We start from the raw sequence: 15,461 nt of genomic DNA, 5'->3' as shown, positions 1-15,461 counted from the left end.
CATTCTGGATGAAAACCTGTTGGAGTCTGCAAAAGACCTGAAACTGGGACGGAGATTTATCTTCCAACAAGACAATGATCCCAAACATACAGCAAAATCTACAAAGGAATGGTTCACAAATAAACGTATCCAGGTGTTTGAATGGCCAAGTCAAAGTCCAGATCTGAATCCAATCGAGAATCTGTGGAAAGAGCTGAAAACTGCTGTTCACAAACGCTCTCCATCCAACCTCACTGAGCTCGAGCTGTTTTGCAAGGAAGAATGGGCAAGAATTTCAGTCTCTCGATGTGCAAAACTGATAGAGACATACCCCAAGCGACTTGCAGCTGTAATCGCAGCAAAAGGTGGCTCTACAAAGTATTAACGCAAGGGGGCCGAATAATTTTGCACGCCCCACTTTTCATTTTTTTATTAGTTAAAAAAGTTTCAAAAATCCAATAGATTTCGTTCCACTTCACAATTGTGTCCCACTTGTTGGTGATTCTTCACATAAAATAAAAAATGTATATCTTTATGTTTGAAGCCTGAAATGTGGCAAAAGGTTGAAAAGTTCAAGGGGGCCGAATACTTTCGCAAGGCACTGTATATGTCTTTTTAGGAAGAAGCAACAGTTCCACTCATTCTCCAGTTATTAAACTCATTAACTGTTATTTTCTTACAATTCTAGAGGTAATTACTAAACAATAATTTCAGCAAAATAAAAAAACAGTAAATGCAGAAATTACAGGGCCTGGGAAATGCACACATGCAGTGATTAACTGCCAGCAAACCAAAGTCTGTGTCCCTGAACATAGCAGCACTCACATCAAAGAGGAGTAGCTACCTCCAGTAACAATACCAGGTTCAATCAGTGTTTTCTTTAAATGCAGGTTTTCTGTAATGTTACAGCTACTATTCACTTGAAATACTGTATTACTGGCTGCACACTCAAATGGATTTAGCTTCAAGACAACAGGCTCATTACAGACGGATTCAGACTGGTTTAAAAAAGCTGACAGTTAAATGATGTAACCTGCTGCTTCTAAAGCAAAAGGTGTATTACTGTATGTTCCCAGTGCTCTCTAAGAGTTTCTCCAGGTACTTATTGGCAAAGGAAGACAGTGTACTGTAAGCCAAATGCTATAACAAGAAAAAAGCATCTTCTAGTTGTACAAATTAAGTTCAGAGAATATTCATAAAGCAGCACAATGAGAAAGCTGGAATTTTAGAGATCTGTCTGTGCTGACCTTTAGCCGGCAAAAAATAATAGCCAGAAGACATGATCTGCTCCAGAGCCCTCCCTTTAATTTTAAGTAACATCGTTTAGTTACAATACGAATGGGTTGTGGCTCCCCCATAAAGGGAAGAGAAAGTGTTCTCAAATAGGAAGCTTTCAGAACTGCCTGTTCTACAGAGTAATGCTATGAGTAAGAGATAACGTGAATTTACTCACAGAGGCGTCTAAAAAAAAAGTCAGTGAGGCGCTGCTAGAGACCAGCGCCGTCTCCTACACACCTGTGCGAGATGGCATAGCCCTCGTTGATGGAGCACACTCTCCACTCGGAGGCCCCGGTGCGCTTGATCTCTCTGTCCCAGTCGGAGGGGCGGTCGAACAGGGGGGTGTGCTGGCCGGCCGCGTCGCCCCCTCCCCCTCCCCCGCCGGGGTCCACACCGTTCACCCTGTCACCTGCACACACGTGGCACGCTGTCAGCCTTCACGTGCCACCCAGGGGCGAGAGGCACTCGCTGCAACCCGTTTCCGCATCCACGCTCCTCTGGGGCGTCGCCCGCCCTCTTCTGCTCACAGGGTCTCAAAAGACTCCCTTTCTAAATGTGTTTGCATTGTATAATCCCACACTGGGGCGGCACAGTGGCGCAGCAGTTAGCATTGCTGCCTTGCTGGTTCAGTTCCCGATCTGGGGTGCTATCTGTGTGGAGTGTGTATGTACTCCCCATATGCACATGGGTTTCCTCCCACAGTCCAATGGCACACTAGTAGTTTAACTGGCTTTTTGGAAAACTGGTCTTACAGTAGGTGTGTGTTTTGTGTCAGTGTGTTCCCTGCAATGGAGTGGCGTCCCATCCAGGGTGTCCCCTGCCTTGCGCCAGTTGCTTGCTGGGATAGACTCCGTGTCCCCTGCAACCCTGAGTTGAATTGATCAGAAAATTGAGGATGGAATTATACACTGGAATTTATTCTGAAATGACTAACTATTTCCAATGCAACTGAATTTGAAAAAGAAATCACACAGGCACCGCAAAGTGACTCACAGAAGCCCAAGTCGTTCAGATTCACATCCTTTCGCATGAGTTATGAGGGTGTGACACAGTGATGCACTGTGTTCAACCTGCACATCAAGCTTTGCCTATTTACGCTGGGGCTCAGGCTGAACTAGATGTCAACTTCCATGTAGCAGAAAAAAAGAAAACAAGACTAAGGCACTGTACCTGGACTGTAATATCTCTTCCCAACGTATTCGAATCCAAACAGGAGCTGAGGATCAGCTGGCTGTGAGTAATGGGCTATTGCCAGGCAAACCTTAGAAAACAACAACAATGACAACAGAATTCAGTACATTACGAAAATAACACTAAAAGCACTCAACCCCAGGCATGACTTGGCACAGACTGCTAGAGGTAAGATCAGGAAATGTTCAGGCTTCTAGAACGTGGGAAAATAATCTATGCAACAACCACTACTTTTGCCAAAGTGAAGTTCAGAAACAGAAAGACAGGTTTCTCGTGGGGCAGTTTTGTTTTTTTACTTTTTCAACATAAGTCACTAAGCATTGCAATTATACCATGAGCCGGGATTAGAGCTGAGCTCTTTCAAGCTACAGTGATCTGAACAGCCACCTTGTTCTGTAGCTCACCTGCCACAGCACATGTGTTTGCTCTGTGTGTTCAGAGCTTTTCTTGGCTCACAGTCTCTAGGCCTGAAAACTTTCAATAACACTTCCAGCTGCGTCTTGGCTTAAATGGCCAGCACCTTTGTTGCATGAACCTAAACAGTGAATATAATTTATTTCTTAATGATGTTCATAACAGCTGGAGAACTAAATCATGTGCAAAGCTTTTGTTTTTTCCCCGAAATGAAGCGAAAATTAAAGTGCTAGTTTTAAACTGAAACCTACCTGTGCTTTACATCCAACAAAGACCCTAACTGCAGCCAGACTGTAAGTGCATGTGTGTGGAGCTCTCCAGCTATAGAGCTTTAGAACTATACAATGCTGCCTATTCATGGGAGAAATGGCAATTGACTGGCCACACAGAAAATGAACTTGTACAGCACTGCTACTCCCAGGTATGCAATTTCCTTCATGTAGGTAGCTATTACAGATCCGCTCCATTCCACATGTCCCAAGGAAAAATAAAAGCCTGGTTTTTATAATTATAATTATAATATAGATATATATATAATATTATATTAATATTAATTATATATATATATAATATTATAATTGCAGAGTGTAGGTTTAAGAATCCATATTTACAACCTACAGTCTTCAGCTATATTTCAGGAGCTTCCTACATCATACTGTACATGTCTAGCGCCACACATTTTAACATACTGCAGCAGAAAACCAAGTCACCAAGCCACCATGTTATTAAAAACAGCATATCTACAGGCAGAATTTATTGCCATGAAGACTAGTAAATAAGATGTCTTAGTGCTTTAAAGAAATATACAATGCTAATTAACAGCTGACTATGAAATGTAGAGAAGATGGCAAGAGCATATTATCCAATTAGAGATGAAGACAGATGGTGATGCCTGCCCATGTTTTCTCTGCTCTTGTTTTTACAGACCTACACTACAAGTTGCTTAGGCCAAACAGTGTACATTAAAGAAAGACCTTGTACCACAAACAGAAATCATTTTCAACCTTTAATTAAAACTAGTTAAGGAGGCCTGGAGCACTAACAGATAATCTTTCAGGATGGTTTGCTATTTTTCAGGAGTGCACTGTGACCCTTCCAATTTACAGCATAGTATGTTGTAAATGCCATTTGCTAGTGAATGACTGTGACATAAAAAAATGTTTAGTTTTTTATGTTTTATGTCACAGTTTTGCCCCCTAAATGTGACATCAGAAAAAAAGCATATCCAAAAATTATAAGTTAAGACATTTATTATTTATGACACTTCTTAAAACACAGCTGAACTGTTTCCTTATGAATAGAACTCCACATGCGCTGTTAGCACTGTTGAAATAGTACAGGTGTCATTAAGACAAAAAATAACAAATACCCTTAAAAGACTTTTTGAATCTACACAAACATTATGCAAAGCTATGTATGCAATGTCAAACTACTAAGATACATAAAAGCTACACATATTCAGCTATAATAAAACCATGGTTTTAACATTTGGAACGCAAATCTCATGTATAAATTAATCTGTGGAGCACTCTTTGAAAGATCAGGAAGCAATGGCTGAATAGGCTTTTTGTTCTCCATTTTCTAAACTGCACACGTTCACATAAGCTGGCAGGTTCCGACAGGATTTAGTCTGGCATCTTGCATGTCTGGCACAGGAGACTTGAAATTTTCCAACATTAACTAGCGGTCTCATTTGCTGGGTAACTCCAGGTTAGATTTACAACAGCACGATTAATAGGACGTGCTGTTCTGCTGTTTATATCCCTAACATGCTGCCCAGAGACCCAGGACACAACGCTGACAAGACAAGTCAGCTCTAAATGAATTGATCACTCAAAAGTTATTTTATTGTTTTGGAATACTTTTCATCTTCCTTCCCAAACTACCTTATTTTTGCTTTTCAGACAGAGGTACAGCTGTGTCTGGCCTTGGACTGTAGTCAAAAGGGGAGGAAAGATGAATCAGTTTCACAATGGAATTTCTTTTTAGTATCGGTCACTATGCATCACAATTTCCTTAGCAACCACAACTGTTATTCACTGATATATATATATAAAATGGTCTGCACAGTGTGTCGTCAGTAGTAGGTCTCTCTGTAAACAGAATATCATAAGCAGCTGAGTAAGTACTTAATTGTTTAAACGGTATACTGTATTTCCACAGAACTAGCCAGGAAGGAGTTTAAAGTCCTAAAACAGGAGGTGAAAGTAAAAAAAAAACAAGCTGTATTAACCCTTAAACTGGCAATGCCTCCCCATAAACTCAGTTCTGAATGTAGTGGCCCTCTAACACAACATTCATTGTGGTCTTCCTTCTTGTAATTAATTTAGGTTTAATAATAATAATTGCTTACACTTATATAGCGCTTTTCTGGACACTCCACTCAAAGCGCTTTACAGGTAATGGGGATCCCCTCCACCACCACCAATGTGCAGCCCCACCTGGATGATGTGACGGCAGCCATAGTGCACCAGTACGCTCCCCACACATCAGCTATCAGTGGGGAGGAGAGCAGAGTAATGAAGCCAGTTCATAGAGGAGGATTATTAGGAGGCCATGATTGGTAAGGGGCAATGGGAAATTTGGCCAGGACCCCGGGGTTACACCCCTACTCTTTTCGAGAAGCACCCTGGGATTTTTAATGTCCACAGAGAGTCAGGACCTCGGTTTTACGTCTCATCCGAAGGTTTAACTAATTCACTTAATAAAATTGTACAGGTAAAGAATGATACCACAGACACTTTAGATTTCCTTGTGAGCACTTTGGAGATTTCAGTTTATCTGGAATTTCAATGGAACAGTCTTATACAGGAACTGCCTGCTGAAGACAAGTTTTGAACTGGTCAAAGCATTTTATTTGGAGCGCGGATGGAGTGGTCCAAGCCAGGGCTGTGTTATCAGGTGGCTCTGTCAGGGATTTGCCAAGTGGCAGTGCACATTTGTTCGTACATGTGTGGGTTGCTGCGGTTTTGCAGGTATATTCTCAATTGGTCACCCCTGCAGGTCATTCAAAGTGCTTTCAGTGAGCACTGCATCGCCCCTTCAACTGATACTGGCTCAGCTGTGGCCACTATGTCTATGGCTCTGACAAAACACATTTTAGAGGAGGTTCTCCTATATTATACAGTACATGCACATCTAGACAATGTATACAAAACTATAACAGAATTCTATTAGAAAAACCGGATTAATGTGGCCAGGTAAATGCATTTTATATCAAAATCCATTAGACCAGAATTAAAAAATGCATGAGAGGCTGTGATCTTCAGTTGAACAGAGGGAACTGATGCCGTGGCAATGTTTACCATAGGCACCTAACAGCACACAAGGAAGCTCAGGTCAGCCAGCTAGAACTGATGCCACAATCTCTCTTCCCAAGCGAAGAAACCTTTGTTCCAAACAGTTCTTATTTCAGACCTTTTTTAAGCTTGCTGCAGGCCAGATCAGAACACCAGATGAAAGAGCCTCACACAGCGGAGACTGAGTCTAAACCTCTGTCATCGAAACCTGCTCAGCAGGGAAGAAGGGAGACGGGTCACGACTGATGTCATGCCAGAAGCTTCATCATCATCCATGTGCCCACTGGCCCTGGGAATATCAGGCCTCAGATCTCAGGACACCCATAGACTGAAGAGACACATCCCACTTGGCAGGGCTCTACTTTTTTTCTACTACACTTTGCTCAACAGATCAGCTCAAGTTCTCAGAACTAACTGGATACTTCTTGTATATTGTCCTCTGCTCTGCTAGAAGCTGAAGAGTCAACCATATCAAGCTGCCGGGTTCCTGACTTCTGCATATTACAATCTCCTGTATTGCTAATCAAGTTATTGCTTTTCCTAATGCAACCACATATTGGATTTTCTCCACTTCCTCTGCTGATACATGGGTAACGCCTAGAAATATTTAACATCTCAAGACTGTTTCCTCTTCTTTTACAGCCATGATATCAAGTTTTCATCTCGCAGGACTAAAATGGATGAGAAGGCTTTTGTTTCCCGAGTTTTTTCTCGCACTGGAACCGGTGACATGACTCGGCTAGGACTTATGTTTTTATGTATTTTCTGTCTTAGAACATCAAGATTTTAATTCCCACAGACTGTGTAAGATATGTTATCTCAATAAAGATATTAAAACAAATGCTGATTCTGAGAAAACACACATTCGTGTTAGATTTCTATATCTGAGGGAGTTTTAAGGTTATGATTTAAATAAACAAGATTCCCATCTCTTTTTTACCAGGATGCCATGTGGAGAATATATTTGTGAATCCCAAATTAAACATTTAAGCTCTTCAGTTTTTACTCTCGTTACCATGCACAGCGAGAACCACTTTCAATGTAAAGAATGCATACAATGCAGAATGTGTGAATACCTAATTACTTTAATTTAGAATAACTGGAACTAAAGGAATCAGACAATTAAGAGCGCACACGCAAGTTGAAGTGCAATAAAGTAACCATAACGTTTGACGTTTCTTAATTATGCCACTTAATTATTGTTAAAATAGAACTGAACTCGCTCTTGGTTTATTTAAGTAACACATGCTTGTCATGCAGCACCCCGGACAAGAGCTGTGTGAAAAACGTGTATGATTGTTCAGATCCAGTTTAAAATGAGTAAAAAATGAGTGACCAGTTAAAAACTATCTGATTTTAACTTGTATGATTTTAAGGATTTTGATTATATGGAAAACGTATATGAGTGTACAGATCCAGTTTAAAAGGAGTTAAAAATGACTGACCATTGAGAGTTGATTAATTAATTTATCTGAGTAACACAAGGGACCAATAAGCACGTAAGTGAGGAATTCCTTTCCTCTTTCACTGGGATCAATTGCTTTCTTTTTTTTCTTCCTAAACAATGCTGTAATTATCAACCCGCATAAAGCAATGCAGCTGTTCTTCAATGTCACTGGGTCACTGAAAACCTCTCATTGAGAAAAGGGACACCTGAGTGACCAAAGGACTGTTTTCTGGAGGCAATGCTGAGGCCGTGAGCTTTACCTTCTTTGTGCTCTCTGGTCCCGCCTCATCGAAACGAAAGCGCACCATGCGGAAGTCCTTGCAATAGATAATCAGCTCAGTAGGATTGAATTTGAGCTTCTGGTTGGAACCCAAGACCTTCTGCTTCCCCTTTGCGTCATTTACTGGAAAGGAGACAAAAGCTAATTAGATGGGACTGAGGCTGACGCAACCCGGCAGCAAAGATAGTCACAGTGCTGTCCAGCAAGCCGACAGATGGAGATGCATGACAGTCACCTTGAGGAAGGGAACCTGAATTCCCCAGACAACAGCATGGGAAGTCCCTGGAAGTGTAAAGCTAAAAATGTGACAAGACCTACAAAAAATAAAGGCTCAAATCTTGATTTTCTTAATACTCTTTATTAGAAAGTAAAACTTTCTAAAAAAGGGAACAACGCCCTTGGTTTAATGCAAAACCAAAAACTTCCAACTTTCACTACTTACATTTTCAGAATTCCCCCTTCAAAAGCTTCCAGTATTCTTTCTGTGATGCAACTTTAATACTTTCAAGAAGAAGGGACTGTATTTATGTAAAGAAAATGTCCACGGCTTTAATTCATGAAGTACACTAAATCAACCTCCCCTGCCCCATAGTCTTCTAAAAAATTCTCAAGAGGATGTTTCAAGTTATTTTTGAGGCAGCATGTTAGACAATTATGTGAAAAATGCTTTTCAGGAATGCAGTCCTAATGTCAAAGGAAATTTCACAATAAAATGCCTGACTTTTACAGGACAGTGGGAGACCAAGAACTAAAATGACTTTCCCTGTTTTTGACCAGCCAGGATTTACAAAGCATCTTTGTTCTGTGCATGGAGACAGAATTGGGCTTCATGCTCTATCTGCTCTTTACAACAGCTCTGTGCTGCAGGCAATGTCAGTTGCAAGGTATGGCACTGATCTAACAAAAACAGAGTAATACTGACTGGGCTTTTCAACTACAGCCAATGCACTGCGCTGACCCCAACCTCAAAAAGCTAGAAGCTTATATACTATTCCGTGTGGTGGTTGTATCCGACACCAAGAATCTTTCAATGCTATTAATGATGCATACCTAATGTCAGGCAACCGTGGGTGTAAAGCATGATAAAAGTAAGTGAAGCCTAACACTGTGGTCTACACAGGAATAGAAACGTGAGTGAAGATTCAGTTTATACCGTAGCTTCACTTTGCTCTTTAAGTCAGATACACAGTGAGCCTTGCTCACTGCAAAGTTAGCAAGGTCAATGCAAAGAACTGTGCTGTGCTCAGAAATGAGACTGGCTGCACTGGAACACAATTTAAAGCCTCCTAGCATTCAAGGTAAAGGTCAGGTTGCCTTAGTTACAGACCTGAAACCAGTCAAGGGGAGGCTGTTTGCAACTAGTCTATTATTTTATATGAGCTATTAAAGACAGCATCCAGAACGCTGCCAAGAGTCCATTCCGTAGTATTTTTGGAAAGGGAATTATGTGAGTGCTGTAAGACCACCACACATACAAGATATTCTGTTAAGGTACAGCAGGCTACCTCAGTGTTCATTTTGGAGTGTCTACTCCTGATTTCAATCACTGGAAACTCTGTGATCAATGCATTGCAAGAATGACCACGTCAACTTTGGACTTACACACACATTTTAATCCAGTTTACTTGAACAGGAATGTAATATATAAATGAATGAACATGACAGATCAGTGCTTGTTAAATAACTCCCATTGATTTAGCTTTTGGTTTTTCTCAGCATTCACCAATGTAGGATATTCTATCATCCTGATGTAAATGCATTTTAATTTTGTCTTAAAGGTATCATCTAAAGAGCCAAAGTTGCCACACAGTAACTTGTTTTTGCATGAATATTTGAAAAAAATAAACATCAAATAAAATGTGAAATGTATTACAAAGGAATTTAAAAATATTTTGCTTCATTGCATCTATTTATTTTATACAGTGTTTAAATTCTGCAGGCTAAATGGTCTCTAACATTTCCCTAGATAAACTACAGTGCAGCTGAGATTCCCCGCTGTAGTATCTGCTAAATATCACAATCTGGTTGCAATTCACAGAAGGTGAAGATGCAAGCCAAAACAGACCGCATCCTACCTGTCACCACCTGCTCGATACATGCGAGCGGAATATCGTGTTCCTCAAGAAGTCGGTTCTTATAGTGGAATTTCTGCAGGGATAAAGACAATAGAAAAGGGAGTGAATTTACAGTACAATACACAGCTCTTTACACAGCATTCTACTTCTAAAAATACATGAACGTACATGATCTCTAAAACAATTCTAGTCATACTGTTTAATTAAAATTCATGTTAAATATATGACCTCACTATTTGTTTTTCACACTAAGCAAGGTAAAAATAAGAGATTTCAATGGAAAGTGCAGTGATTTATTTCTGTTTTATGTGTTGAAAATTAAGAAAAAAAACTTTTTCCAGGAACAATGCTCAGTTGAAGTAATATAACCGCCGGGGAACACAGTCACTTCACAATATGCAAATTAAAGTTTTTGAACGCATCTGTCAGGCCCACAGAGAGAATTCCTATAGAAATCCCCATAACGAGGGAGGCAGGAATTCAATGAAAAGGTGCTTTTTTAAAGGAAGGACAGTGCATAGATGGAACTTGCTAAACATCTGCATTTTTACATTTTAAAAAAGTACACCTGGCATTTTAGTGGAGCACAATATATAAAAAGGACTTTTTGTTTGAGAAATCTTGCATGAATGAAATGCAAATGTATGTGAGAGATCAGATAAAAATCTAATCTGTTTATGGTCTAACACTATCCCTGTGACGGACTGCAATAATGATATAATGGCAGGCCTAATGATATAGTGGCAGGACTTTAACTTCACAAATCTAGAATTGAATATGATTTGAATGTAGTTTTAATTAAGCTAAAGGCATTCCAATGCTCGTGCGGCATACAGACCTGAGGGACAGCGTCGTTGGTAATGAAGGAGATCTTGAAGTTTGTGCACACCAGCTTCCCCCACAGGTCATCCTGGCTGCTGTCAGTCCCAATGCATTTCCTCACAAAGTTCACCTCATTTACTATGATCTCCCCTGAAACAGCAACACAGCAACAGCTTGTCATGCTGTCGAGCCCCTGGATGGACGTTAAGTGCATTTTCTAGTTTTCCAGTTAATTTATTTCAGTCAGAGTTTTAAATTTTCTGTTTGTTTTTATTATTTTTTTGATGACTTTGATGAGGCCAATAAGAGGAAATGATCAAGAACTTATGAGAATACCACCTCATGTGATTTTCTAACCTACTTTTGACTTTTGAACTATTTATTTTAAAAAGGTGAATGTTGTCTATTTTAGTTTTTGTTTAACTAATTAAAACTACCCCCCCAAAAAAGCAACAGAAAACAATAAGTTCATCAGGCTGCAATCTTTCAACACTTCTCTTCTGTATTTAAAGATTACAAGTTTATTTTAGATTTATCGATTTAACTTTTTAAGGGATAGTAATTATCCATAAAGAGAAATACGTATTGCAAAACATCAAAGTGACAACTGGATTCTGGCAGGGTGTAAGCTGCACTTGGCTGATGCAGAGCAATGAACCAAGTAGAGCAATGAATTGCGCAGTTCAGGGTGGCTTCTTTTACTGCAAGAGGCATTTGAGAAAAGTAGTGTCAGCTACTACAGTATCTGCTACGATTTTCAGTAATACAGATCAGGAGATACACAATCAATTTCCTGCTGAGAAGATATATTCACTATCATGCTGCTTCAACATAAAATGACAAAAAGAGTTGCAAGCTTCCTCTTCAGGTTTACATCCTTTTTGTGGTACAGATGACTACAGTTTCGTAATAACGAAGCAAGTTGGTGGTCTAGGGATATAATTGGAGAGGCCAGTGTCTGCAACCCAGTTTCAGCCTGTTGCCTCTTGGCTCAGTCAATGCATTATTAAAAACTCACAACAGAGGGCTGGGAGCCAAGAGACAGAAGACTTCGCCGCTCTGTAATCTCGGGCAATTTTGTCCGAGAGAAAAAAAAAAAGAGCTGTAAAGCTCCTGTTCCTGCAAGCCAGTCGGCTCTTCCACACGTGCCCTTTTAGCTGATTAAACCCGAGAAGTTGTCAACACCTCTTCACTCTTGATTGTGGAGTCAAAACACCAGTCTTGTGGGACTCTCACTGAGCTCCAAAAATTGCATAAACACTGTGTAGTGATAGGAAACTGGAACCAACTATGATCCCACCCGACTGCTAAATTACTTCTCATCTTTTCAGCTGTGGTCAAAGAGACAGGTCCTGAATTACAGTTTTCTGGCGAGATGAGTCTGAAACATGGGTATTGAGTCTGTCATTAAGACTGTATAACAGTTTTTGGAAAGCAAACAAGAACCAGATTATAATACTCTATGCATTTAATCTAGTAAATGTTTAGTGAAGCAGAACACTAGAAATGTACTATAAAAGGAAAGAAACCTCTACATATCATAGAAGACCTCACTGGAATCATTTCAAACAAGTCATTTGTTGAAGTCATCGTTGTTGTAGTTGAAAACCCCAGTCAGTATTAATCTGTTTTTGTTGGCGCCATACCCTGCAACTATGCATCACTTGCAGTGCCTGAGGAGGAGTATGCCACCTAACTGCCTATATATACACTACAAGTGTAAATAACACGTCTAGGCTCCTTCACACTTTCTTCCGAACTTTATGGCCGAGTTTTCTGTGCTAATGGAGAAGGAACAACAGAGGAGTTATATAAGCCAGCTTCAGTGTAGGTCTGTATAGCCTTTGCAACCAGATCACTGCTCCTCTGCTGAGGTTTCTTCACTGAATGCTGTTCACGTTTCCTCAGTCCACAGGATCCAGTTTCAGAATGGAATGAAATGTCCACATTCCAGTGTATAACTTGCAGGAGTACGCAATGGATATAACTAAGAATGTAGAGTAGTTCTTGCACTTTTATGACATGTTCTTTTATAGGGACTTCAAGCTTAAAGAAAATTAACTTTCTCGACGAACAGGGTCAATGAACTGGATTTATGGGATCAGCCAGTTTGCAGAATCTGAAGTTCAATGTAATCTTGATCTTTCCACAGACAGCAGCTTTTGGTTACAAGTATACCTCTTGCACACGGGTACCTCTGGAAGTATTTCAATATTAAACAGGGGATGAGTCAGCAGAGTGACTTTGTGTGCCAAGTCTTACTATCCAAAGTTCAACAGTCTTTAGCTGTTAATAGCTTTCCAAGAAAACCTGGGGCGATCAGAACAGAGTGGAATTTACAAAGCATAAGGGAATTACTTTGCATATAAAAACTGTTAATGTTTCTGAATTATTATACAATAATTAATATACAGGAGTGACAGAAGAAGGAGACTTTATCCACCTGCTCTGACCATGGACATTAATCCACACACCTTATATAAAATACAACTTTCTAACACTGTTATCTGTAAAAAATGTAAAACATTTCTTCTTTTTTCTGCATAAAACTTTTTTTTACCATATCAAGTTAGAGATTTCAAATGTAATTCCTTCAAGTCCTCTAGTTCAGACAATGTGACTTCATTTAACGGGCATTAAAAACATTCCTACACAACACGGCGTAGTTTGCAAAACAGTGGAGTTGGAGAGAGGAGACTGGGGCGGATTCTGTTTTAATTACCCACAGACTACAGTGGGAGGAAAACTCATTCACACACATGTCGCTTCTGTGGTCAATGCATGACTTTCCTTTGAGTGTTGCTACTGGCGACGGGTTCTGGCGTTTCCCGAGCCTGTGTTTAGAAGCGCTGTCAGCCGCTGCACAAGACCAGCCATGACCCCCCTCCTCCTCTCCCTCCCACATGAGCTCTGCCTGTCAGGAAGAGGCCAGGAAAACCCCCCTCACAAAAAACCACACCGCAAACCATCGCTGAAGGGAAGAGATTAATAAAGCACCACGAGCAGAGGCTGACGAATTGGGGAAGTGGGGACGGAAAAGGCAGTGTAGCCAACGCCGGAGGGTTCCCTGTTCGAGCAGCACCGCTTCGGGTCTTCCGCCCTGCCTGCACGTGAAAGGGACATGGCCAAAGGCGCCGCTCCTTAGGAATGCATTGTTTTAATACTTAAGACATAGTGCTCATGGTGTTTTCATCTTGAAAAGAGACAATTAAAGGTGGACCTCGTTCAAGTATTCCTTATCCACAAAGCTCTGACAATGTCAACTCACTGGACATCAACACTTAACAACTGAGTGGATACCTTCAGAGGACACAAGTGGCAGCTGTAAGGAGCCATATTTAAAACCAATAATGATAATGTTTCTTTATGAGCCCTATACAATTTCTTGCATTAGGAATTCATCTTTTCGCATACCCCAGCTTTTCTTCATGGAGACACAGACAGGGAGAGAAGCTTGGGGTCAGAGCGCAGGGTCTGCCATTGTACGGCCCCCCTGGAGCAGTTAGGGTTGCTCAGGGGCCCAACGGAGTAGGATTCCTCTGCCGGCTGTGGGATTTGAACCGGCAACCTTCCAGTCACAGGCCCAGATCCTTAGCCACAGAGCCACCGCTCCGCCCAAAGTTAAGGTTAGCAAGACCAGCAGGCCCTTTTTTATTACACAAAGGGGTGTGAGAGTCTAGAATTAACTACCCCGTCCTGTTGTAATAGTTAATTCCTGTTTTAAAAAAAAAAATACCTGGATGAGATCCTGACTAATGGCATGTTAACAGTTAATAGTCAATAGCTGTTCACTAACAGCACCCAAACAAGCTACATTTCAGTTCTCGTTGAGAACAGCACTGTGATGAGTTTAAGTCAGCCTGTAATGTTAAAACAGGAAGGTGATTTACAGAGCAGAAATCATTACTTGTTCAACGGCAACTCTTGTAGGTCAGGCTCAAGTCCTCGTTCAACAGCCAAGGGAACTAAAGGTGTACACTCTGCAAGATCGTGAAATGGGTCAGGATACTACTACCTGAATTCTAAATTCTGTTTTTAATTCAGCTCCCATCTGGAGCAGACGTGCTATTTGAAGTCATGCTTAAACTCAAAAGACTAAAACTGACAAGAGGCAATACCAAATGCTTCCTTCCTCTATTTGACACAGCTTATAAATAAACAATGACTCAGATGTGTTAAAGTAAATCTAATTGTTGCTGAAAACATTCTCTCTCATGACTCATATTAGTAATACATACTCATTATATCAACTAAATGATGTAGACTGAACAAAGAAATTGTGGGTATGTAAATTAATTAGCTCTTTAATCATTACAGACGGAACTGTCTGACTTTTCAATCCATTTGCACATACAAAGTTAAGGTTAGCAGGCACAGGTAACAGCCATTGAACATGGCTGTCAAATAGTATTCATACCCAGAATTCATTGCACCTGTTGTTCTAAATTCCTGCCTCAGCACTGAGAGGTGTTCATTCTTCAAGCCAAAAGAATGGGTGAAAAACTAGCAAAGGGCATTACAGGACAGTTAAAACAAACCTGTTAAACAAATGAACTTGTTGCAGGTACATGTACAAGGAACACACAGGTTAAGGCAGCATTTCTCAACCTTTTTTGTAACAGGTCCAGCTCCCTGGAGTCCATCTTTGAGGAATGCTTAGTCTGAGAAATTATTAA

The 15,461-nt window shown here is 40.5% G+C and overlaps 1 protein-coding gene across 1 annotated transcript in view; it reads right to left on the bottom strand.

Moving 5' to 3' along the window:
• The window catches only part of mtmr10 (myotubularin related protein 10), a 32,689-nt gene that overhangs the window by 7,908 nt on the left and 9,320 nt on the right, over positions 1-15,461 (bottom strand). The window contains exons 3-7 of the mRNA XM_006628792.3: positions 10,802-10,935; positions 9,964-10,036; positions 7,869-8,011; positions 2,428-2,518; positions 1,495-1,666 (exon numbers count right to left, since the gene is read on the bottom strand). Of these exons, the coding sequence (XP_006628855.3) occupies positions 1,495-1,666; positions 2,428-2,518; positions 7,869-8,011; positions 9,964-10,036; positions 10,802-10,935 (613 nt within the window). The remainder of the gene's footprint in view (positions 1-1,494; positions 1,667-2,427; positions 2,519-7,868; positions 8,012-9,963; positions 10,037-10,801; positions 10,936-15,461) is intronic.

Source organism: Lepisosteus oculatus, chromosome 5, assembly GCF_040954835.1.
Source record: "Lepisosteus oculatus isolate fLepOcu1 chromosome 5, fLepOcu1.hap2, whole genome shotgun sequence".
Lineage (NCBI taxonomy): Eukaryota > Metazoa > Chordata > Actinopteri > Semionotiformes > Lepisosteidae > Lepisosteus > Lepisosteus oculatus.
The sequence above is the reverse complement of the archived record's forward strand: the minus strand, read 5'-3'. Positions and strand labels throughout refer to the sequence as shown.